The 27,353-nt window shown below is 37.4% G+C and overlaps 1 protein-coding gene across 2 annotated transcripts in view; it reads left to right on the top strand.

The window, feature by feature from the left end:
* The window catches only part of LOC145672911 (cytochrome P450 4C1-like), an 80,654-nt gene that overhangs the window by 18,891 nt on the left and 34,410 nt on the right, over positions 1 to 27,353 (top strand). For both annotated transcript variants that reach the window (XM_081742113.1, XM_081742112.1), the window contains 4 exons: positions 10,755 to 10,940; positions 12,528 to 12,597; positions 18,658 to 18,784; positions 21,880 to 21,967. In XM_081742113.1, the coding sequence (XP_081598239.1) occupies positions 10,755 to 10,940; positions 12,528 to 12,597; positions 18,658 to 18,784; positions 21,880 to 21,967 (471 nt within the window). The remainder of the gene's footprint in view (positions 1 to 10,754; positions 10,941 to 12,527; positions 12,598 to 18,657; positions 18,785 to 21,879; positions 21,968 to 27,353) is intronic.

The following is a 27,353-nucleotide window of genomic DNA, read 5'->3' as shown; positions in this document are numbered from 1 at the left end:
TAAAATTTTAAGGTCAACATATCATAATCAGTATGCTAAAACTGAGGTATTAAATTACAAATTTAGTACGTACATATCACTGAAAGTCCAATCTAAGCTAATGTTGGAAGCTACGTAGGCAATCGACAAATTTTGTCAATTTCTATCAATATATTTAAGTAACCTTGGCTTCTTTATAAATCAACAGGCATTCAGACATGCAGAAATATACAATTTGGTTTCGTTTCGTATGTTCAGGCTTAACATCCTTACGTAATACCGAGGTTATCAAGAAGAAGACTTTCGCTTAAAGTGATATCCGAACCGCTACTTTGTTTACGCATGAAAAAAGGGTTGCGGTTCGACCGAGAATTTAACCTGGGACATCTTGATTAAAAGGTGAAAGGGAAATAAAACTAATGCAGATGGTTTGATGTGGGGAACGTCACCATGAAGTTCACATGATTCGCATTTTTCGTTCTTTTTATTTATTTATTTTTTTTGGTTTAAACCAGTTGTTTATTTAAAAAGAAAAAAGAAAAAGCTAGCTAGTGTAAACCAGCCAACCCTAAAACTAAATACTTATTTTTAAAAAATACACAAATAACTAGCAAAATTCTATGTAGTATTTTTCAAAATATTCCATACCCTCTTTTTGGAACAAAATAAAATTAAAATAAAACATAAGAAAAATACTTAGATTTATATGATACACTTAAAGGCTGCTCATCTAGAGCTTTTGGTTTTGTATATTCTTGAAATTCTACAGTTAAGAATACAGAAATTCTAGAGTTAAGTTTTATATAACCGCCATCATGGTTTACTCAGTCCTCAAGTTTTCTAAATTTTTAACAAGAGGGATTCAACATATGAAGGGTATGAGGCAAGAACATGGTAACTCACAATTTTACTATTTTAAAAAATTAGAGATTTTCTGCTGCACAATCCATTTTGAAAGTCGGAAAGCTAATTTTTCACATAATACTATACATAAAGGATTAAACGAAGCGGTATGCGTTGCTGTCTATCTGGTGCGGCATAACTCAGCAATTGAAAATTTGTTAGTTATCATGTTCTTGGCTCACACCCTTCATATCATCACCTGGAACTCTCCTCACCCCACCACTACCCAAAAAAAAGGACCACGGAATATATTTAACTTAAGATAAATACAACTGCACAACAAACATGACTGAGTGGTTAGCTTTTGCGCTTCTATCAGAAAGTCCGAGATTCAACCCAGCATTCGACCATTCTGACAAAGCTTTTCTTCATTCCAACTGTGAAGTAGAAATAGTGCGTGTACTGTGAGTTGGCCGACTTTCTTTTTATTGTTTTTAAATTGTTATTATTACTAATTACCAGCAGTGACGGTTTTGCGAAGGTTAGGGGGGCGGTCTTTCGGACTGAAGCCTGTTTCCCAAAATTACTTAATGTCTAAAACAAACGAAATATCTATTAGTCATGCCTTTACTCATAAACTTTAAGCTCCCGTCAAATAAAAATTACGAATGTTTAGAAAAACTAAACATTAGTAAGAAAAAATGTCCCTAAATACTTTTCTAAATCCGCCACTGATTCTCAGTATAAAATGATCTTCAATAAGGTTGTATCCGGAAGATTATCGCTAAACATATAAACGAAACGAAATATTAGTGATGTCTGTACTCATAAACTTCAAGCTCCTCCCAAATAAAATTAGGACATTTTAGAAAACGAAACAATCAGAAAAATCGCTCCCAAAGTACTTTTCTAAATCCGCTACTGATTATTTGTATAAATTAGTATTCAAGGTTGTATCCGGAAAATTATTGCTAAATCGTTGCACAGCTAAAGTATTCCTAAAATTTTCACGGTAGGCTTGCAAATGAACTATAATATGGTGATGAACTATAATATTTTTGGATCGGGCCCCCCTAACTTCAGCCGGGTTCCCGCTACATTTTTGGGCTGGCTACCGGCCTGCCATGATCCTAGGATAAATAGGGATGATGCTATAGCTGCTTGACTGAAAGTCTATAATTTACCTTTAAAAAGAGCCATAATTTAAAAGGGTTAAAAAAAACATTGTTTGGGATTGATATAGATTAACGATTGAGGATAACTCAAAATTCAACCCCAATACTTTCACTTAAATGGCGTAATTAGCATTTAATACTAATTCCTAATGCTTTTTCTTCAGTTCGCGACTTGTATTATATGAGGAGAAAGATTTGATTTAAATAAAAAAAAATCAACAAAGTGATTTTTTAAAAAAATATCATGATTTTTCCACACCCTGCTAAGAAATAACATAAGAGTAATCTATTTCTCTATCTGGGGATTGATTTACCTAGCCTTAACTAGAAACAAGTCTAACTGACTCAAAATAGTTCTTAATTCCAGTCATACACTCAGAAATAACTTATTTTAACAGATATACTGCCTGCTTCAAAGCTTGTCATAGAGAATACTGCTCCAACTTGAGACTATATATCTGATATATAACAGAGAATCCATCTTTCTCGAAGCAAAACCTTTAAGTCAGGGTTGCTACACTTGAGACAATCAATGATGCCAAACACGCGCCTGAATTACGATAGATTTTTCTAAATTATGCCAGATTCTTTACTTATCTTTCCACACTAATTTTAAAGACTAGCCACACTTACTTTCATTAAGAGGAGCTAACTGTATTCATGTACTTGTATTAAAGAATTGACATGACTCTTACATAAACGATAAAAATGATTTAGTAAATGGCACATCATATGTATACATTCAATTTTAGTTTAAAGATATTTGAATGTGACTTAAATTTATATTTGTAAGTTTTTAGTTTATATCCGTATCAAACACCCAGTTTATGATGGATCTACTGCATAAAGTAGGATCCCAAAAAAGGTCATTGGAATTTGTACCATGCTTCAGTCGAACCAGAAACTGAAACATAAAGAGTGACATTTTCTTTTTAAAGATACTTTATTAAGCTGAGTATTGTGAAAATTTGTTAGTACCTAGATAGAACTACTAACATTATACAAGCGCAATTCCACAACTTTATGTACACATTACCAAATATTGAACCTTCTTGTGTCCATATTGTTAGCGTACGCGTCTTTGTTGCGGGAGACCAAGGTTTGATTTCAGGTGGGAACTCCTGTGGTTCTGATCCCACGTTAATTTGTAAGTTCACCCTCGATGCTAAAACGTATACTAAACTCTAATCGAATACTAAATACAAGTATTTTAAGAAAAATGATGACGCACCAAGATGACGTAAATTTGGCTATCAAATCCATCTTGTGTTTTCAGTTATTTTCCAGTAGTATTTTTTCTAGACATCCTTTCAGAAGACAGTGATGCAAATTTCGTAACTGCGAATTCCTGTCCGAAGTCATGAAATTTTCCGATTAGACGCAAAATTTCCCACCCACTAAGATAGATACCGTAAATTTACAATATCTAGCAATAAATAAGTTTGAAAAATATCGCTTTAGAGGTGCTATGACGTACAGTTGAATTCATTCTCGGTGTATGAAAGGCATTATATATAATTATGCATGATAAGATCACAAACAAAATTTTAAAATATTATGTGCACTTTTAACAAACATTATATTTTCTTTTATGGTGTGGAAGGGGATATTAAGTTCGGCAAGAAGATAAAAAAAATATTGGCCTTAACACGATTCTTGTGTTGCTATGCACCGCATGTTCCTTGCCACAGAAAAAATGCAGTACATTTTGCAATTCCTCTACATTAGCTTGATGTTTCAAGTCTTTTGTGTGTTTCTGAAGTTCACTTTTACCACAAAAGAGTTCAATGTTAACAGGTCTTACATAGATATGGTTCGATTCTCAACACTGACTGCAACTACACGTTAAATTGTAGATCCGAAAGCCACCCTTTGTTAAACATCGCTTATTACCGCTCATCTTAATAATATATGTAAGTTCACCGAGAAGCAAATGTTGCATTTCTCCCTTTCATCCTAGCACGAAACAAAACTAAACACAGCTCTAATACGAAGGAGCTACTTCGAAAAGAAGTAAGCTATACTTATGTGGAAAACAACTTCATAGAGATGTGCATCAAATGATAGAAGTATGAAGTATTGTTACCACGCGGTACCACGCGGAAAACTTGGTCTATTATAATATTTGCCTCCCTCTGTTCGCTCTTTCGTATCATGTGTATCGGATGGTTTTGATATTTGTTCTGATCATTAAAACATAGCAATGATGCCTGTGTGAGGGGGAATTACCCAAAAAGCACCAGATAACTGTCTTTCTATTTTATTTGGAAACAACAAACCCATTTCACGTGTGCGAGAGAAAATGAGCAGAGCGAGATCAGGTTAGTCACGGTCAGTTCGCAGCAGGAGTCCATGGTTAAACATTTGGCTCGCTATCTTTTCATATTGATGTGAAAACATACTCGCAAAACCTTACAAACACAAAAGACTGCACTTCAAAGAAAATTTTAAGACACAGATAGTTCAGTTTTCTCTTAGCATCTTTCTTCAGCAAAAGAGTCGGTTTACTGTATTCGTAAAAGGGGAAGGGTTGAAAGGGTGAATTTTTTTAGGGAAGTAACATTGTAAGTAACATAAACAATACATACCGCTTCCGACACTATACTGAAGCATTTCTTTCAGCGGTATATCACTAGATCTATCCAGACTCTCATCCCACCTCAAGTTGTAAAGTAAAAAGGGACAGAAATATCCAAGATAACTGCGCACTTGAGTTTCAGTTCACAATAATAAAACTAGTGGGCAAGTAAACAGTCTTTTGTAAGCTAAAGAAAACGGTGATGTTGAGAATGAATGAAATGGTGGAATGAAGTAAGTGGAAGGGAACTAAAGAACCACAAGAAAGTCCGCACACACGGGGTTTCTATGCCACAAAGCCCACTTGGTACCAGCTGGGATCGAATCAGAGTCTTCACACACCAAGGGTGAAAACTGTGCCACTGAGTCACGGCAGCCTCGGGGCTTGGTCGAGTCGCTTTTACCTTTATAGTTTCTTAGTATTTAAAGTAATGAATGTTACGATTATGAAATAGATTTTCCTTAATGAGCTGCATAAAAACAAAAGCCTTCGAAATGCATTAAACAATTAGCGCGATTTGATTGTGAACTTAATAGTTTCTGTAAATTTAAAACTGATTACAAAATAAACCCGTAATTTTATTAGGTGAATATAAAATATACTCCCAGCACCAAACAAAACTATTTGAATTGTCATGAAAAAAGAGGAAGAAAAAGCAAATAGCGTTGCAAAAAGATTAGTAAGTAAGTGAAATACATTTAGGACGTGAATTTCGGAAAATAAAAATTACTAAACCCATTTCTCCTTCAGCAGTGCGCAGAATCAATGTCTAGCGAATGAACACCTCCATGATAACAGAGAGAAGTCGGTGTTAAGTCAATGATAAAAGAAAGCTAAATAAATTCATATTAAAAGTTATATCAGTGTGTAAATACGGAGACGCACCAAAGCTCGAAAACTTAATACACTATTACTCCTATGTATCAAGCAATCGTTCAGCTGTCATTTGAGAGGATGGAAATCCCAAGCTCCTGAAACACTATGTTACTAGAGTATAGTATGGAGTGTATTTATATTACAGTGAACTGCTTTGATGCCAAGTGGCCTAACTCCAAAATTGAAATTTTCCAGGAGTGAAAGTTGAAGTTCAATATCTCATGGACAATCCAAGTTTCTTTTATGTTGGGAACCAAAACCGTAACTACTGTATGTAGTTTATTGTTTTATGATTTAGTGTTTAGAAAAATCCTTTTAAGAAATACCTATCTATAGAAGTGAAAGGTACCTATCTCTACTAGTTCTTGGCATCCAAGCAGTCCATTTATTGTAATATACCATGTAAAATAGTCTCGTATGTGATGTACAACAAATGTTACATAATATATTATGGACATTACGGAAGTTAGAGAAGAAATCTTTGAAGAGCTTCGAAGTGTGGTGTTGGAGGAAGATGGAGAAGATAAAATGGACAGAGAGAGCAACAAACGGTGATGTTTTAAAACGGATAGGAGAGAAGAGGACACTTCTAGCCACCATTCTTCGTAGAAAGGCCAATTGGATTGGACACATCTTGCGAAGAAATTTTCTTAACACCGCCATAGAAGGACTGATGGAAAGGAAGCGAGGAATAGGAAGAAGAAGAACACAGATGATCCAAGATTTGAAAGGTAGGAGAAAATATTGGAAGTTAAAAGAGGAAGCTGAAGATCGAGAAAAGTGGAAGAAACATTTCCAGGCCAAAATCTAAAATTGAGTGAAAAAAAATCCTCATTAGTCCCAGGGCCTGCCGAAAGGCAGAATACATAATAATAATAATAATAATAATAATAATAATAATAATAATAATAATAATAATAATAATAATAATAATAATAATAATAATAATAATATATTATTCGTAACTCGTGATACGCTGCAACACAAGCCTCAAAATAGTTAGGAAAGCGAATAATCCAGAAGTTATGTAGTCCTATTGCGTTCATGGGAACGAAAACAATTATTATAACTATGCTAAATTACTATAGACTGCCAATTGTTCATTCAGAGAATTTATGAAGTTCACTTTATCGCAATAGTTTTATACAAACAACATATAGGCTACGGATAATAGTTTTATACAAAGTAGATAATGGATTATTATCATTATATTTGAAGTAGAATCAATATTACGACATTAGTTTTAATTAACTGAATTGAGCTGAAAATTAAATCTTGATCTCGAAAGATTAACTATTAAGCTTGTACGTTCTATAATTTTCTAAAGTAATAAATACTGAAATTGGTTTCAAGACTGTTTCTGAGTGAATACTTTCTTCAAAATAATATTAAAATTATAGAAAGATTTTCGAGACATTCGAGTCGAGTCAAGATTTTCACGAGCAGTCTCGACTCGAAAAATCGAGTCGAGAAATAGGTTTGTTTGGACTCGTCTCGAATTTTACAACGTGTGTCTCGACTCGAATTCGAGTCGAGTCGAGTTGAGATTCGAGACATGTCTCGACTCGAGCGCATCTCTACTTTGAATACAAACTTAAAGTGTGTTGGCATCCCTGGCTTCACCATTCACTGTATAACAACATTGTTTAACACGGGCGAATTCGGGTTACATGCCTGCGCCATTTTGGTTACGAATCCAATCGTAACCGCATCTTTTAGTGCAAACCAATTATTGTTTAATACAATTTCATTATCTTATAACAATTTCTAGTGCAGTAGTCGACATGGCTAACAAGGCGACATACCTTTTAAAACCACAAATGTGGTTACAAAATAAGACAAAACCTATGTCAGTCCACGACCCGCTCGGGACAGTAATACCACCGGAATTACATTTTTTCGCGTGCTACCCTAACTTGCTGTTTTACGCGCTACCCTAGCCAGCTGTTTTAAGTCGGTAACAAAATTTATATCATGAAGGTCAAGGTGGAACAACACGAGCACTGCATGGCATCTACCCGTTCCTCCTCTTCCTCCTCCTCCTCCTACTAGTTATCTGCACAAAAGTAAGTAAATAACTTTTTTGAGTTATTTCCATCTTATTTTAATGAAAAAATGTTATGAAAATTTAAAAAAAATATAAAACTTTCCTTGGGCCGGGTTTGAAGCCACGCCAGAAGCTATTTCCGTTACTAGCCCGTAGCGCTAGCACGCTCGCCACAAGAGCCGACAACAGGAAAAATTTGATTTTTGCTATATGTATGCTACGTGTCAAGAAACGGATAACGCCAACAAATCGGAACCGTGTATTTAGCTCTTACTTCCGGGGGTATTACTCTCCCGAGCTAGTCCTGTCAGTCCGCATATATTTCAATCACGCTCGACCCTAGTCATATGAACTAAATACACGGTTCTGATTGGTTGGGGTTATCCGTTTCTCGCCACGTAGCATAGATATAGCACAAAGCAAACGCCAATAGCGGTTTGCCCTCGTGGCCGAGCGTGCTAGCGGGTGGGTTAATAATGAAAATCACTTTTGGTGTGGGTTCAAACCCAATCCAAGGAAGGTTTATTTTTTTTTAAAAAAAAAAAGCATAATACTTTTTTTTTCATTAAAATAAGATGAAAATAATACTCGTTTTACCTTGCACGTTACATATAATGCATAAATTGTGCTTTTTCCATCATTTACCTAGAGATTTCTGATAGCCCCTATAAACAATGTTGTTATAAACCAACAGGGGAGTAAGTAGTGGGGCCCTCGCAAATCGAGGGGTTATAGGAGTAGTTGGGGGATTGAGGGGGAAAAGACTTTGCACACATAACTTCATTGATAAAAAAGTGATTTACTTACGTTACGAAACAACTGGGCGAGCGAAGAAGGTTTAGAAGCCCTGCAGGGCTCGTTTTGTTCCACCTTGACCTCTATATACGTCACACTCGGGTGGTATAACTTCAATGTAAATCTAACCTCACCTGCTTTCTTGTAACCAACTTAAAACAGTAAGCGAGGGTAGCGTCAGTACGAGTAGCATGTCCGTATGAATAATCAATTATAAGATAAAATACAGCAACCACACAAGGTAAATAACAGATCTTGTCATTATTAGGAAATCAGGTAACGAATCAAAGATTAACAATAATTTATAATTGCAATTTAGTAGCTAAATATAAATGAAGAAATGTCTCTAGATCAACTTCCGACTACCTTCATTTTCTCTAATTTGGTGTTGATTGCCATTCTAATCACAAACGACCGGTTGCACAAGGTCCGCTTAAGACCTTAAATTTACGTTAAATGTTACTTTGCACATTGTTTGCTTTATGCAAAGCGGAGCTAAAACAACCGCTTAAATCTAGGCGGCAGATGAACTACTGCTCAACTTCTTAAGCGGGGTTTTCTTGCGCATTCAATACTTCGTTGTTTCGAAAATTCTGCTTGAATGCTGGGTAGGATTAGAGATGCCGCTTTACTAATACTGTTGATGCTTTTGAAAGAATGAAAGACACGATTAGAAAATTTGTTGAAAATGTCGGATTCATCCAGCAATGATGACAATTATGAAATTATTGAATTAATGGAAATTATAGACAATTACAGAATTCATCCACCACCCATTACGTGGAAAGAACAAATTTCCTTGAGTTAGAAGATAAGTGCTGAACTGCTCAGTTTTTACACTTGGACTTCCTCTTTATCATTGACTGACATTTTCGTTCTCTGCCCTCTTCCGTAGCTCTTTTTTAGGTTCTGTTATTTTTTTCTGAGAATTTTGGGTTCCCGTGCAACACAGCCACTACTGCTGTTAAATTATATAGATATTTTGTTCCATGTGCAGTTCTTGTCGCTCCACGACACAGCTTTGTTCCGCTTATTTTCTAGAATTTTCCTACTGAAAAGTTTTCAATTCTTTTCCTACTTTCAGTATCCATACTTATCCAAGATCTCTTGCTAACAATTCACTTCCACCGCATACGAACACCAATCAGAGACTATTTCCTGAACCAATCATAGGACACAAACGCTGAAAAAAGAAAATCCAAAAGTCAAAAGTTTCGTTGAAATATTGCCAGATCTATAGAAACTCCTGCTTAACAAAACCATGCTTGAAAACTTATTGCGCAACAGACTATGGCTTAATTCTGCTACTCCGAATAAGTTCGGCTTTGCTCAACCAGGAGTTAAGCAAACATTGTGCAACCAGCCGAAAGAGTATTAAAGAAAAACGTATAGATTAAGAATATGAGGTCTAATTGATAAAACAGTTAAACTCACATTTATTCGTGGAAATAGTACCTTAATTTCTTATACATGTTTTTCTTCTTTTTTCTTTTGGTGCATGACAACATGCCCCATCTTGAACAAGTGAAGTTGAGGGGTGCCACCAGAAATAATTATTTAAAAATTACAATGCTTTCTCTATTTATCTCTGAATGCCTTCTTAACTTTACCTGGCGTCTTGCCACAGCTAGTTACAAATTTATATTATGCCTGAAAACTTATATGCCATAAATAATCTGTCTATATATTTATATTCCACAAATAATATCCCTGCAAACTTTATATCCCATATGTCTAGTTACTTATATGTCATAAACAATATACGTGCAGACTTACATGCCATTAAAACGATTACTGGTGCTAGAAACAAGCACATCAACTTGTGCTTGGTTGTCACTTGAAACTAGTTTTGCACAACATCATAGTAGTCAAGAATGTTATAAAATAGAGGATCTGCCCATATGTATCATTATCCTATTAACTCAATAAAGTTAAAAAACAACCTAGCATCAGCACTTCTGATTGGCTACTCTCGTTTACCCCATCGTCTGATTGGTTACTCTCGTTTCCGCCATGAATGTTGGCTCAAAATATTGTTATCTTATTGGGCAGAGTAGACAGAGTGGGAGTGGCGAAAGTGTGACGTATGGTTTCAAAATTTTGTTGTTTAGGCAGATCCTCTATTTTATAACATCCTTGGTAGTAGTGAACCAATTTTTTTTAAACACTGTTTATGTTTTTACAGATGACGTATATGTTGCTTGCCTAACATAGATGACTACCTTAAATGTTAGTCTTCCTTCCTGAATCAATAGGTTTTTATCTCTAAATTAAGAGAATAGATCCCGTATTCTTAATCTGTACCAAGATAGACAAACATAATTCTAATAAGTAGCTTTTATTTCTGAAAATGCAATCACTCTTTCTTAATGTTTAAGTTATTTGTAAGTTTATACACATGTCACATACTCAGAGGAACAGCTGCTACATTAATGCAGATAAATAATTTATAATTTTGCAGGTGCTCATTGGCAATTACATCGGAAACTGTTGACTCCAGCGTTTCACTTTAGAATTCTGGAAGAGTTTCTTCCTGTATTTCACGAGAAAGGACTCATTTTTATGAAGAAACTTGAAGAACAAGTTGGATCACCGGGATTCGACGTTATGCCCCTCGTTTCACTTTTCACTTTGGATGTTATTTGTGGTAAGTGATTTTGTGCTATATATTATTGACCAACTAGATTTGTTAGGTGTTCTCTTTGGTAAGTGCAGTTGTACGTTCTTGACCAACTAAGTCATTTCCAAATGAAGATGGGTCACGTCAGAGCATGTTCGTCTTTTCGGAGCAGGCATCTGGAGAACCAAGAGGGCATTTAGTAAAAGTTAAGAAGTGTTGGCAGCAGAGATTGGCATTCAATAAAAAATATTAGGAAAGACAACAAGTAACATCTATGTACAGACTGGCAGCATACGAGTATTCATCGATCCACGGATAGTCCAAACAAAAAACCATCGACTCAAGTATCGACGTTTTCGTTCGAGGGCTACCACTGCTTGTATGAAAGGACGGGAAACAACGTATTTTAATCCCGGTAAAAGTTTGGACAGGTGTAGTGGTTCCGATTACGGGCGAAGCAGAGCTAGAAAACAAGTTGCAGTTCCACGTGTACAGCACGTGAAGGAGTTTGGTTTGTATGCATGGTGTGATTTTTCTCAATATTGACACCAGAAGCGGTAGTAGATTTCGGCCATTTCCAATTTAACTACATATATTAGAGTGAACATGGAATATATATTCTGGGAACGCTTACTTAATTGCAGAAAACCAATGATAGAGCCTCTCTATTCCAAGTGTGCCTCTGCTGGCGCTCCTGTCGTGTGTTTTTCCTTCCCTTCCTTTAAAGAAGAGGGACAAGTTGCTGTGTCCGAAATCTTTTAATTGTTGGATGCGGAAGCGTTGCTACAATGAATTATTTTACGGACTTAGCTCAGCTGTGTCTTGTTAGCCATTGTAAGCAGCCTACGATCTTCACTCGTCGAGACCAAACGACTAAATGACAAATTGGCAACACGGATGAGGTCATTCACTTCTTTTCCCAAAGCAAAGGGAGGATTTCCTCCATCAGAGGGTGGTAGGGATGAGATAGAAGTATGTTTCGCATATTTTTCGAGGGTACACCTGAAATAGACAGGCTCTACGTGTTAATCAACTATTCGGGAGATGGGACAGGAGTTTCCTTCCCCAGTACCATCAGAATGAGATCTAGGTTTAACTTGGGGCCGTTTTATGTATTAGATAGTCTCCCTTCTGGGCATGAAAACCGAGACCCCGTACACAAAAGACATGCGCGACCGGAGACCGGCTTCAATTTGTGACGTAAGCGCACATGGTTCGTATCCGACGTTAAGCAGTAGGTTCACGTCCTATGTAGCCTCACTGCTGAAACGGAAGTGAAACTAAAAATCAAATCAAATTACGGAAATCGATGTTTATAACAAGCTTTCCAAAGCCTTATATTCATTTAAGTGAAGTGCCCTGTATGTTAAAAGGTATTTGGAAGATTTTAGCGGCCAATAATAATAGCCCATTAATAGTATTAATAATAATATTTAGGGAACAGTGTTGCTCCATTTGAAATACATAGTTCTTGTTCGTAAAAGTGTAAAGTGTATCACAAAAAAGTCATCAACTAACACCAGAGTTTCGAAATTTTTGTTTCTGTGTGTTATTATTACTATTAAAATTTCATATATAATACGATTAGATAATTCTGTTATTATTCATTTACAGAAACTGCGATGGGCACCAAAATGGATGCACAAGAGAAGAGCAATTCAGAATACATTACTGCAGTTCGAAGGTAAGTAGCTATTCAGATACATATTTCTATTTCACGCGCTACCCTGGTCAACTATTTTTAAGCTGGTTACAATGATGCGGGTGAGGTTAGATTTACATCAAAGTTGCACCAGTCGAGTGTGACGCAATGTCACGCGGTATTATCATGGAGGTCAAGGTGGAACGAAACGAGCTCTGCGGGGCTTCTAACCCAGTTCCTTCGCTGACGCTCGCTCAGCTATGTTTCGTAACGTAAGTAAATCACATTTCATGCATTATATATTACGTAAAGAGTAAATGAGAATTATTTTTATCTTATTTTAATAATAAAAGTGTTATTAAAATTAAAAAGAAAAAAATCCTTGGACCGGGTTTGAACCCACGCCAAAAGTGATTTTCTTTACTAGCCCGTGAGCTAGCACGCTCGCACACGAGGAACAACAGCAACTAGCGTTTGATTTGTGTTATATGTATGTTACGTGACGAGAAACGGATAACTTCAACCAATCAGAACAGCGTATTTAGTTCCTATGGCTAGAGTCAAGCGTGATTAAAATATATGCTATTCACATATGTTTATCGGATCCGAATGAAATTTATATGGGACTACCAAGAAAGTACACTCTTTCAAATAAAAAAAGAATCATTAAAAAAAATGATCATATAACCTGCTTGGAAGTTATGTGCGGTAATTCACGCAATTATGGTATGAGCACTGTCAGTTATTCACGAGTCATGGTCTAGCTACGAAGACTATTGTTATACCCTCATAAAATTTATGTTGTGGCGGGATGAAATGCTGTATAGATATTTATGATAAAGCATTCTTGAATTGGACTACACAGAGGGAAAAAACGTACGTGGTGTACGTAAAAACGTACGCTACATGCGTAGATCCTGTAGCTTTTAGACTTAACGTATGGCTATATGTAACATCCGTATGAAAGCAAGAACTGTATACAGGTATTAAAGATGGCCGTATATAACATAAAGCCGACGTATGCAATATACGAAAGATTGTTAGATATCAAACATCATGTAGCGGCATTTGAAAAAGGCAGTATGTATGTAGGATGTGGATAACGTATGTTCCATACTGGTTTCCGTAGTAAACATATGGATTCCGTATATTTGTACAATATACTACTGTCCGGATAATGAATTTTTCTAAGTGCATGAATTTAATCATTGGCATTTTCCTTAGAAACACCGTGTTATTGTGTGGGTTTGAGACATAGAAATATATACGTAACTTTACGAATATTACTTTTTAACTGTAATGTTATGGAATAAAACTAACAGACGTCTTTCCGTTATTACGGTATCCGGGCTCGATCCGTGTACCTTCCCGATTGTGATTTTCGTCTCTGTGAAGGGCTTAGCCATTCTATTACGATCCTGGGTTCGATTCTTGTCTGTCCCTGTTCGGCAAAGCCATTCTATTACGGTACAGCATTACACTGCCCGGTACGCACCATCCTTAACCGGCCACCGCGGAGAACTCTCTACTCTTTGCCCCCGAATAATATAGCTTTGCACTATTTCATTGAGGGGTTCAGAAAGTTCGTCCCCGCGACAATCGTTCAAGGAAGGCACGATACACCTTACCGTAATGGTCCAGATTCGGACGGAATCACCTGGGAGGAGACCTAAGGCGTGTTATGGAAAATAGATGAGAGCATCACCTACTTTCATGGATTGATCACAAGTAATTCAGCAACCACGTTCTCGTCTAGTCATGCAATCTGTAAAAAGAATGAACTGACAAAACTACATATTATAGTGCCGTTTATTAGAAATGAATAAACGTACCTGTAACAAATATGTTTCTTACATTACGTTGCCCCAGTTACGTAGCGAATTCGTAAATATGCTTTAATATTACCCACAAGAACAGTTTTAGTTCACCATGGCGCGCCTATATTCGTGATCACGTTTTTAAATAGAAATACTAAGTATCCGACGAATCTACTCGTAGAAATTGTCCTTTCTTCCAATTCGAGGAATTTAATAATCAGTCTTTCCAGGCAAACGTGATGACAGCATTATGTTGCGATTTCTATTGAAGAATTGACTTGTTCTGACATTTTTCGTGTTAATCGGTGATCAGGAGTCCATTACCTTCAAGTGCACCTTGCCAAGTCCTTTGTTTCACTCGTAATCTCGATCACGCCCCCTTGTCGTTATAAAGTATTACTTGAGGCTGATTTACTTTAACAACGACTTGCACAATACTTACGAAAAATACTAGTTTCTACATCATTATTTTCACAGATCATTTATGGAGCTTCAAAGAAAGCTCTAGTTTTTCTAAAAGATAACATAATTTAAATCATTGAGATGCTTTCTGGCGTCGAGATAAAACTATGATCAGCGAAACTTGCCGAGTCATACTTCACACACACACACTAACACCAAAACCAATTATTGCGTTTTAAAACTCTCCATTCTTTCCTTTTCCTTTTCTTCTACTCTGTCTTTTAGCACCACCAGGCGGCAGCACAATCAATGAGAAGCATATACCACACAAAGCGTACAAATTCAGATAAACGTCACATAATGCACTAACGCAGAATTTGCGTTTAAGCGAAAAATATATTAAGCAAAATTTTGGTACAGTTACACCGTGTTGTAGCATTCCAATCATCATATGATGAAATTAATTTATTTATCAAGTACAGTAATTGTTCTTTTTGACGTCAACTATGGTCCTCTTTCGGGTAATTGAGATACTGAAGGTATATGTCATCTTAGCAATTTTCTTCTTGTTCACCTCAATCATAGGTTGGTGGGCAACATGAAATTTAAAACTATTCTCACGTTTGGGAGAGTTGTTTTACACTTTGATAATGCCTCTTCTTCGTAACTGCATCTACATATTCTATCCTTGGTCTTCTTCTTCCTGGTTTTCCTTCTGCCTTTCCCTCTATCAACATGGTGATCCAATCGGAGTGCCGAATAAGACGGCCAAGCATGCTGTTTCTTCTTTTTCTTATTATCTTCATAGATCTGACGTCCTTCATTAGCTTCCTTTAGTATGTCTTCCTTCCTTTTCCTTTCGTCCATGATATGCGCAGTAATCTGCGTCAACAATAAATTTCAAATGCCTCCAGCTTGTATATTTCAGCTTTTCTCAATGTCAACGTGTCTGATCCGTACAGCGCCACGCTACATACCAGAGTCTTCGTTTTCGAACGTCCAGCGACATATTTCTTGATGTTAGTAGTAGGGATGGCCAGAACCGGTTCTTGGTGGAACCGGTTTTCGGGTCTGAACGGATCCGGTTCTAGAATATCCGGTTCCGGAACCGGTTTTTCGGATCCAGGTCTAGAACCGGTTCTTCGGATCCAGGTCTGGAACCGGTTCTTCGGATCCAGGTCTGGAACCGGTTCTGAAAACAGAACCGGTTCCTTGCAGAACCGGTTCCGCTGGAACCGAAACTTTGTTACCATCCCTATCTAAACGCGAGCTGCTGGCAAGCTGTGAACAGTATGCTAGATGAAATGGTGGAAGCGACAGGCAGGCCCCCAGGCGGCGGCAGCTTGTCTCATTTGGTTAAATAAACTGGGTAACTGGCAAACTCATTGGCTAAACAGGCAAACTGGCCAACTCATTTGGCTAAACACCCACTGGTGAACCAAATTCTTTTTCTGGGGGCACAAGCGGGTCTGGGCGGGGAAGGCACAAGCGCATGGTCCTCTTTGCATTATTTTTGAAGGTGAACTTTGTGCCTCCTTTACGGGTCTTTGGGCTTTCGGATCTAGGTCTGGAACCGGTCCCTAAGATCCGGTTCTGGAACCGGGTTTTCAGATCCAGATCTGGAACCGGTTCCTAAGATCCGGTTCTGGAACCGGGTTTTCAGATCCAGATCTGGAACCGGGTTTTCGGATCCAGGTCCGGAACCGGTTCCAGAACCGGTTCTGAAAACCGGATCTCCGAGAACCGGTTCCTCGCGGAACCGGAACTTTCTGGCCATCCCTAGTTAGTAGTCCTCTTTTCCTATTAAATGCTTGTTTAGCCTGCGCTATTCTGGAACTTACATCTTTTTCGCTTCTTCCGTCAGAGGATATTAGACCTCCTAAATAGGGGAACGTCTTAACATCTTCGATTTTCTCTCCCTCTAGCTATACGTTTGTCCCTTCCTGTCCTGTTCTTGTGCACTTTATCACTTTGGTTTTCTTGTTATTTATCTTCATTTTGCATATTTTTTCCAGTTGGTCGTTCAAGTTTGAAGTGCTTCCTACAAGTCTTTTCGCCCACCCTTCTTGCCCATCTCCAGTCCATTTGCCATTACGTCTATAATCTCTTTTGTAATTATTGATTTTTTCGTTTTATGCTAGCTACGTCTTGATCCAAGTGCTACAAATCCTAGGGCGGGAGTGTTAACTATGATACTCAACCAACCTATCTCATTTTATGGTGTACTCTGAGCTTAATTTCGGTTAACACTACCGCAGCTGCACAATGTGGGACCAGTGGGAAAGTATACTCTTTCGAATAACAAAAACAACAATCAAATTCGGTGCAAATATGTAGAAGTTATGCGTGGCCATACACCCAACATATACAAAGAAATACCTACCCTCACCCAGTATATAGTGTATGCACCTGTGTTACCATTTTGAGCATGTCGACATGTATAGTGTATGTTAATACACGTCGTCCACTGTTTGACAAAGGGTCGTATCTCAAAATCTTAACTTTTCAGGCATTAAGGAAGAAATAATATTTAAGTAGACAGGATAGCAGTTGAATATGTAATAACTCGTCACCTATTTCAGATAATAATTATGTGGAATACTTGATCAGTTAATACATATTCAACTGCGTCCCTGTCTACAGAATTATTGTTTCTTTCTTTACGTCTGAAAAAGTGAGATTTTGAGATACGACCCTTCGTCAAATAGTTCACGAGTATACCAATATTCTTTAAACGACTTTAAATAAGGAAGAGGTTATAAAGTCAACCGTTTATAAATAAACTTTGTGCACTCGTCCCTTTTTGAAGATGTTTAAAGATTACTAATAAAACTCGAACTGACCAAAGCAATATATATCTTTTAAGATTATATATTTTTGTGTTACATAGCCGAAACTGTAACACAAATATATATAGACTAATCTTAAAATATATACACTGCTTTGGTCAGTTCGAGTTTTATTACTTGAAAAATGAAAATGAAATGAAAGCTTTGAGTTTTACGTCCCACGATTATGCCGGTTAGGCTAAAAGAGAGATGAATGAAATGGTGGAATGAAGAAAGTGGGAGGAAACGGGATAACCCCGAGAAAACCCACACTCACGGTGTTTGTCCACCACAAAGTTCACTTGTCGGGGGGCTGGGATCGAACCCGGGACCCCAAGCACCAGAGGTGAACGCTCTACCACTGAGCCACCGCGGCCCCAAGTTTTATTACTTATCTTGAATTTTCCAAAGCTACAATTAATAATTTACACGTTTAAAGAATATTGTATTAACATATGGTGTATTAACATATTAGAATATTGCATTAATGTATACTTGTATTAACATATATTCCAAATGGAAACATACGTGCACATACTATATTGTAATATATAGTAGAGAAACAGTACAGAGTTTTTATTATAAAAGTTTCTATATGGTTTATACACTTGATTACGTAAATAATGTATCTAATAATATTTTCCTCAATAAGTTGGACCTCCTGCCCAAAGCAGCGAGAAAGTTTTAGGATTGTTGGTTAACAGTGACCCTGCCCAATGCAGTTGGGTCTGAAGGAACCTTTTGTCCAAAGCAGCGCAGAGATAGGATACTATCTCCTACCCAGTGCAGCGCGGAGACGAGTAAGCATACCTCTTGCCCGAAGCAGCGATAAGGTTAGGTGAGAGACAGGATCTCTGTCGAACTCCCCTAACAATCACACTCCTTTCTATCATTTCCTTACCTGTTCTATCATTTAATTTTTGGTTCATACATAAATAAGTTTATAAGTAGGATTCACTTATATATGAACCCTAATGCTAATAAAACATATTTTTTTTTTTAAAAAAAATCAAGATTTACTAATTGAATAAATGTTTGCTTTTTAATTATTTCAGCCTAAGCAATGTCCTATACGATAGAGTGGTGTCACCTTGGGTTTATCCTAGTTTCATTTATAAGTGTACTCCCCGTGGATGGGAACACGACAGATGCCTTCGAATTGTTCACAATTTTACAACAGAGGTGGGTGTATACTTTATTATTATTATTATTATTATTATTATTATTATTATTATTATTATTATTATTATTATTATTATTATTATTATTAATCACTAATATTCTAATTGTCTTTCTTTGATGTATGTTTATTTTTATTTTATCATGTTCTTTTGTTTTACATCTGCATGAACACATCTGTATTTTCTTATGATATCTTTGTTTAATTTTATTAGTGTTTACTATATTTTACTCTTGTTACCAGCGGCGCAAATATGTTTCCAACATTGGGGGAGGGGTAAGACCGTTCCCATAGATATTATATATATATATATATATATATATATATATATATATATATATATATATATTTGCTATGTCGAAAATATTTATGAAGTTGAAAAACAATGTTGTGTAGGATTAGAAGAGCAGAGTTGTCTTCAACGTTGGGAGGCGGGCAGATTTGAGGCTTATTCTGAGGGACATCAATTTCATTTCAGGTTCTTTTGTGCCAATCGGATAAAATTATCAAATTTCTCCCCCAAAACACATTTCAAATCGGATTATTGGGGGGACAGTCCCCGTCAGTTCCATGATTGGAGGGGCCATGTCCCCCTTATCCCCCAGGATTTGCGCCAGTGTTTGTTACATATTTCATCACAGTATTCAATCTACGTAATAAATAGGTGAATGGAGGTAATGCTGAAATTTTACTTCGAAATCAAAGCGTTGATTATCTTATATGTAAAGTCTGTAAATGACATGTAGTATTGCATCTGCTTAAGTTATTTTGATGTACTATTATTTTAATGTGTTTCTTTTATTTTATATTCTATTATGATATAATCCTCCATTGTATTTTGTTTGCATATTCGTGGCCAATTATGGCTTAGGCTGTGGTCACTACTATCAATAAATTCAAATTGTTCACTAAATATAACTATCATTATTAGATAATGGGTGCTGTATTTGTTTTTTTTTTTTTTTACAATATGAAAAGTTCGAAGAAAGAATTTGTCATTTTTCCTGTTCTAGGGTTTGTAGTAAAAGAGTGTCAAACCCATGAAGCTTTTGTTGATATGTCAATACACCTCCACACGTGGGATCTATATCCCTCACTTTAAGACTATCCACATACTGACTCGAATACGGGACAACCAAGTTAAGGCAAAGGAAGACAGGACTATAATATGGGCCTACGTTTATGCACCCAGAGGCATATTGATATATTATATGTTGAAAGTAGACAGAGAAATGTTTCTACATCCGTTGGCAGTCTGTTATGAAGTTAGCAAGTTAATTAAGTAATTCTTGGTTTATAAAATATAACTAACAGCTAGTTCCACCCAAGGATTTACCCCGTTGCATGATCAAAGAGGAATAGATCAAAATAGTGCGAACCCAACGATTACAATGAGTATTATTTTTATCCTGTATCCATGAACAAAATTGTAGTGGTTGTAACAACTAAGCCTTATCCATACCAAGTACAGGGAATTAGCTAGACATGTGGTTGAAAAAATATTAATGATGAAATCTCAATATGATTACGGTCCCTTTCCTATTTTAAAATAAGTAAATAATTCGACTTCCGGCGCAAGCTCATGTGGTTCGGATCTCACGTTAAGTTGTAGGCCTCCGTATCATACAATCTAACTGCTGAACAGGACACTAAACTCAATATGAAATCAAATCAAATCAAAATAATTAAATTTAAAAATAATAAAATTTTTATGTTGTCAGAAACATCAAACGTTTTACGTTTTATAGCTAACTTCAGTTTTGCCAAAAGTTTAAGATTACCCTGATAAACTGATTTACATCCTGGGACATCACACACCCACATCATTGATCTATAACTCAAGAATGGTGTTTAGAGTCATAAAGTTCAGTTTTCTGGGGCTGTTGACAAAAATTCTAAATCATGTAAGAAATATGAATTACATGAAAAATATAATTCTAAAGTTACATATTATATCCAATAATATAGTGTTATATAATATAGTTTTATTCATGTTCACTTACATTCGGCCTTTTGGCGAATGTTAAATGCGGCCTTATTGGAAATTGAACATCATTGTTAATGTGGCCTTTGATACAAATAGGATTCCACATACGTGGTCTAACTTCATACCATATCTGTAGAAAAAAAAATACTTTTAAACTTCGTAGGTAGGTTGTGTGCCACTCTTGTTAATTTCTTATGATTAATAAGTAGACATCGGGTTTTTATGCACTTAAAATTCATGAAATATGCACACAACTGTGCCGTTAAATATGTTAAAATATGCACTTAATATGCATTAACAATGCAATTTTCAAACATACAGCAAGGTTGTGACAAAGTTTTGTAGATGAAATACATAATCGGAATTGTACTTTACCTCTCAGGGACTTCTTTTCATAATTTGTTTTTGTGACCACACACAAATTATGAGATTAAAATAAACACAGTAATATGAGAACACGATCTCTGGTTTCTCTTCACATTTGTATTTTAGAGTGCATTTACTTTACACGAAGTAATTCAACCCTCACTTTTCTACACGTTTCCATTGAATATATTATATAAAATGTTCGTATTTGATAACTTATGCTCTTCCTACAATTACAGATTACGAGATGCTTCTCTTCATTACCTGGTGTCAGTTTGAGACATTCGTAGCCTGAAAATGACCTATTAATATCAATAGGTGTTACTGAACAATAATTATAGAGAGGAGCAAGTTTTGTACCTATATTTTCTGGCAAGTTGAAATTTAACGCTCGAAGGTATTTTTCCATGGCTTCAATTGTTTTCTAGAAGGAGTTTGTGGCAACTTTCATCGGTTTCTTTTCCACAGAGCCCCCGAATTACTATGTCATTAGCATTATCAGATTTCCTGACGATATTACAATGTCTTTAGCATTATCAGATATCCCGACCTTCTTTAGAATTTGCATCAAAAATTCCCACATTAGCTAATTAAAAGCTTTTAGGAAAAGAAAATCGTGTGTTAACGTAAGCGCAAGAGTGGTTAACTATTATTATTATTATTTTATTATTATTATTATTATTATTAGGTCTAATATTATTATTAGAAATATCTTAAACAAACGTGCCTTATTTTTGTTTACAGGTTATTCAGCAAAGAAAGAAATACTTGAAGGGTTTAAAAGAGGAAATTGTAAAGGAAAATGGTTTCGGTACTGCAAATGGCGCAAATGGTAAGTAATGTTAATGTATTAGGATATATAAGGAAGCTTCTATCGCATATGCACTGTCCGACAATTAAGTAATGAAACTTATTTTACTGTGATCAAACAAAGATAATATAAAATACTTGTTTATTATAAAAGGTACACCACGTTTGCGTGAACACAAAGATTGGCGCGATCATGTAAGAAATAGAACGAACTCTGCAACTTAGTTTGTTGTATGTTCCATAATGCCGTTTTTACAACTAATTGGATGTCTTGAACATTGTCAAAGAGATGTTCTTTTAATGGTAACTTCAGTTTAGGGAATAGAAAATAGTTGCAAGAGGACAGACATATCTGGATAATAGGAGGTTGCTGCAGGACACACACTTGTTTTTTTCGTCAAATATTCCTGAACAAGTACTGACCGGAGAGCGGGTGCATTGTTATGGACAAGGAACCAGCTACCTGGGATTCAGTATTCAGGCCGAACTTGACGAATTCTCTTCATGAAACGGTCCAAAACACTTAAATAAGTGGGCATTCGCTGTGTGACTTTCTTGTACTAATTTTTGATGAATGATACTCTTTCACTCGTAGAAATATTGGAACATTGTCTTCACTTTTGACTTCTGAAATCGAAGTTTCTTGCCTTTCGGAGATCCTGGGGACTTTTATTCAGTACTCGGATGTTTAGTGGATGTTACACCAACATTCGTCCTCCGCAACAATTGAAAATAGGAAATTTTGGTTTTTACGGGCCGTTGCCAGAATGTCACGGGCGTAAGCAACACGCTCTTGTTTTAGTTTCATACTGCCAGCGTAGCGAGAGCCTCTGAGTGACTGCTGGTAATACACTGCTAAAGTCGTCTGCTGTGAATTTTACCGGGCGCAGCCATATTGGTTACAAACAAACTGTGCTAAGGTGGTTGCTAAGGTAGTTTCAATGAAGTTGTATGTAGCACCTGTGAGTCTTCTGAAAGACGAAGTTAAAATTATGAAAAAAAGGCTAAAATTTTCATGAATATATTTACTCTATGCGTATAGGAAGCCTATATTTATCATAATAAGAAACAAAATTACATTTTAATTACTGCAATTGCCAATAACTTGCTGGACAACATCCCAAGCATGTACATAAGCGTCAATTAATAATAGGCTACTTTTAGAACGAGTTTATAGAACGAGTTTAATTAAACTTATTGAAAATTGTTATGCAATATGCGTTTCTCATACTGTTTCTTTAGCTACAATGAAAATGTTTAATATGGAAGAAAGTTGATTTTTGTTTTAAATTAGGGATCAGATATTTGAAGCAAAGGAGTGCAGCACTACAATAACCAATGCATTTTAAAACATACATTTACGAATACTTGATCTCAGAAACTTTACATCTCTTCGTGAAATTGTTTCCTAATTTATTCTTCATTCTTTTGTTAGCAGATGTTCATTTCCTGCTTGGCACTGGTAAAGTTGAAAGGCGTCACCACAAACAATTACTTAAAAGAATAATTCTCTAACTATCCTATCTAATGTCCTAATGTTATCTGAATTATTTTTCTTTGCACCTGCCACGAACGGCGTACAGATTTGTAACATGTCAGCATATACATGTATTAAAACTATTAAGGGAAACACGTACCAACTTATGATGGGTGGTCATTTCACGTAACACTACATGTATGATGATTCAGGGCAGCTTGAAGCTCGAGCGCATGTAAGGATGCATCTGTAAGGATCAATGAAGTTGGGTATACGTGGAAAGAAAGACAGGTACGGGAAGCATACACCAGCCTGGGCTAATAATCACTACAAGTGGATTTGCAATTCAATTTCTTAGTAACATGAGACATTTTAAACGCTGTTTCTATGTTTTCCCTTTACATAAATAATTTTCTTGCACAGAATTATTTTCGTAGATTAGACGTAAATTTTCAGAAAATGATCCCGTATTTTTCATGCGCACTTAGCTTCCAGGAAATGATGGGAAAATTGTTGCACGCATTCAACAAGAGCTTTGTTGCGTCATGAGCTTAAAAGTCCATTTTCTCAACTTCCACCTTGACTACTTTCCTGACAATGTGGGAGCAGTGAGTGAAGAGCAGGCGGAGCGTTTCTATCAAGATATCAAAGAAATGGAACGACGGTATTAGGGGAACTGGAGTGTTACGATGATGGCAGACTACTGCTGGATGTTGTTTAGGGACCTTCCGGCAGCCACCTACAAAGCTCCAAACGAAGTTTGACCTTTAAAAAAAGACGATTTCAGAAGCAATCTGATTGAGAGTGGTAGTACGTTTTTTGTCTTCACGCGTGTGCGTGTTTCTGTACGTTAATTTATGTTATGGTGTTTCTGTAAATCGCTTATTTGTGTTCATATTATTGCTCAACGAAGACCACCCGTTTGTTCGAAAGCCAGACGTCCCAGGACAAAACGGTTGTCATTCCTGGGTTCAGCGCACGCCAACACATACGAATCAGTTAACTAAACCGAAACAGCTTAGCATTGTTTTATTTTTGCAGACCTGTGTTATTATTGCGTGCGTAGTAATGGCCCCCCAGCATCATGCAATTCTTCGAAAACAATTTCAATCGTTTGCTCAAATTTGCTCCGTAGTAGCTCCAATTGTTCCCTTACCGTTCCCGAGAAAATGGAACCTTAAAGTGGGGGGGGGGGGGCAGAACAACGTCGTTCCAGGCCCCCCAACTAAAAATATCGCTGAGGGGAACGGATGGTGGCATTCGTTTGTACTTCGTTTGCTCCCATTTGCTCCGCAGTTTCTACATTTGCTCCCCTACCGTTCCCGAGAAAATACAAATTTAAACTGAGGGGCCAGAAAAAGGTGGTCCCAGACCCTCGATTTAAAAACAGTCACTGAGAGGAACAGATGGTCGCATTCGTTTGTACTTCGTTTGCTCCCATTTGCTCCGTAGTAGCTCCAATTGCTCCCTTACAGTTCCCGAGAAAATGTAACCTTAAAGTGGGGGGCCAGAACAACATCGTTCCAGCCTCCCACCCAACTAAAAATAATCGCTGAGGGGAACGGATGGTGGCATTCGTTTGTACTTCGTTTGCTTCCATTTGCTCCGCAGTTTCTGCGTTTGCTCCCCTACCGTTCCCGAAAAAATAGAAATTTAAAGTGGGGTGGCCAGAACAACATGGTCCCAGCCCCCCCGCACCCAATAGCAGAGAGGAACGGATGGTGACATTCGTTTGTACTTCGTTTGCTCCCATTTGCTCCGCAGTTTCTACATTTGCTCCCCTACCGTTCCCGAGAAAATACAAATTTAAACTGAGGGGCAGAAAAAGGTGGTCCCAGACCCTCGAATTAAAAACAGTCACAGAGAGGAACAGATGGTCGCAATCGTTTATACTTCCTTTACTCTCAATTGCTCCGCAATTTGTCCGGTTGCTCTCCTGGCGTTCGCGAAAAAATAGAATTTTAGACTGGGGGAGTCAGAACAACATGGTCCTAGCCCCCCACGCAATGGTAGAGAGGAATGGATAGTGGCATTCGCTTCTACTTCATTTGCTTTAATATTCTCCCCAGTTTCTCACTTTGCTCCCCTGCCGTTCCCGAGAAAATGGAACATTAAACTGGTGGTCCAGGAAAGCGTAGTTTCAGCACCTCGAATTGAAAATAATTTCAATGAGGAACGGATGGCTTCATTCGTTTGTACTTAGTTTGCTTCGCGGTAGATATGTTTACTCACTTATCATTCCCGAGGAAATGCAACTTTAAAGTGGGGACTAGAACAAAATTGTTCCAGCATCCCACTCAAATAAACATAATAACATAGGGGAGCGGATGGTGGCATTATTTTGTACTTCTTTAGCTTTGATTTGGAAATGGATAGAGAGGAATGGATCACATTTCCACACCAACTGCTTCAAAATTCCTCTTTCTTAACATCAATCGGAGTAGACGAGTACTCAGAGCAATTGTGGAGCAAATATGAATAAACGACATATAGCCAACATCCACTCCCCTCTGCGATTATATAAGTTGGGAGGGTGGCTGAAATCACGTGTGTAAGTTCTGTCTACTGGAGAACGCTAGGAGAACAACCCAAGAAACTGCACAGCAAATCGAAGTTAACGAAGTACAAAATATTCCACCACCTGCTCCCCTATGTTACTATGTTGAGAGGGATGCTGAGATAATTTTGTTCTAGTTTCCATTTTAAAGATCCATTTCCTCGGGTATGGTAAGGGCGTAAACGTAGCTACTGCGAAGCAAACCAAGAATAAACGAATGCCGCCATCCGTTCCTCATTGAAATTATTTTCAATTCGAGGTGCTGGGACTACGTTTTCCTGGACCACCAGTTTAATGTTCCATTTTCTCGGGAACGGCAGGGGAGCAAATTGAAAAACTGCGGAGCAAATGGGGACAAATGAAGTAGAAGCGAATGCCACCATCCGTTCCTCTCTACCATTGAGTGGGGAGCTAAAACCATGTTGTTCTGGAACGCCCAGTTTAAAATTCTACTTTCTTGCGAACGGTAGGGGAGCAAACGTAGAAATTGCGGAGCAAATGGGAGCAAACGAAGTACAATCGAATGTCACCATCCGTTCCCCTCAGCGATTATTTCTAGTTGGGTGGGGGGGCTGGGACCATGTTGTTCTGCCCCCCTTTAAATTTCTATTTTTTCGGGAACGATAGAGGAGCAAACGCAGAAACTGCGGAGCAAAAGGGAGCAAACGAAGTACAAACGAATGCCACCGTCTGTTCCCCTCAGTGATTATTTTTAGTTGGGTGGGGGGCTGGAACGACGTTGTTCTGGCCCCCCACTTTAAGGTTCCATTTTCTCGGAAAACGGTAAGGGAGCAAACGGAGCTACTACGGAGCAAATGGGAGCAAACGAAGTACAAACGAATGCGACCATCCATTCCTCTCTGTGACTGTTTTCAATTCGAGGGTCTGGGACCACCTTTTTCTGGCCCCTTAGTTTAAATTTGTATTTCCTCGGGAACGGTAGGGGAGCAAATGTAGAAACTGCGGAGCAAATGGGAGCAAACGAAGTACAAGCGAATGTCACCATCCGTTCCTCTCTGCTATTGGGTGGGGGGCTGGGGCCATGTTGTTCTGGCTCCCCGCTTTAAATTTCTATTTTTTCGGGAACGGTAGGGAAGCAAACGCAGAAACTGCGGAGCAAATGAGAGCAAACGAAGTACAAACGAACGCTACCATTCGTTCCCCTCAGCGATTATTTTTAGTTGGGTGGAGGGTTGGGACGACGTTGTTCTGCCCCCCCCCCTTACTTTAAGATTCCATTTTCTCGTGAACAGTAAGAGAGCAAACGGAGCTACTGCGCAGCAAATGGGAGCAAAGGAAGTACAAACGATTGAAATTGTTTTCGAGGAATTGCGTGATGGGGGGGGGGGGCAGGACTACGCACGCGTTATTATT

Source organism: Thermobia domestica, chromosome 16, assembly GCF_964235325.1.
Source record: "Thermobia domestica chromosome 16, izTheDome1.hap1.1, whole genome shotgun sequence".
Classification (NCBI taxonomy): Eukaryota; Metazoa; Arthropoda; class Insecta; order Zygentoma; family Lepismatidae; genus Thermobia; species Thermobia domestica.
This window is presented reverse-complemented; position numbering and strand designations above follow the sequence as displayed.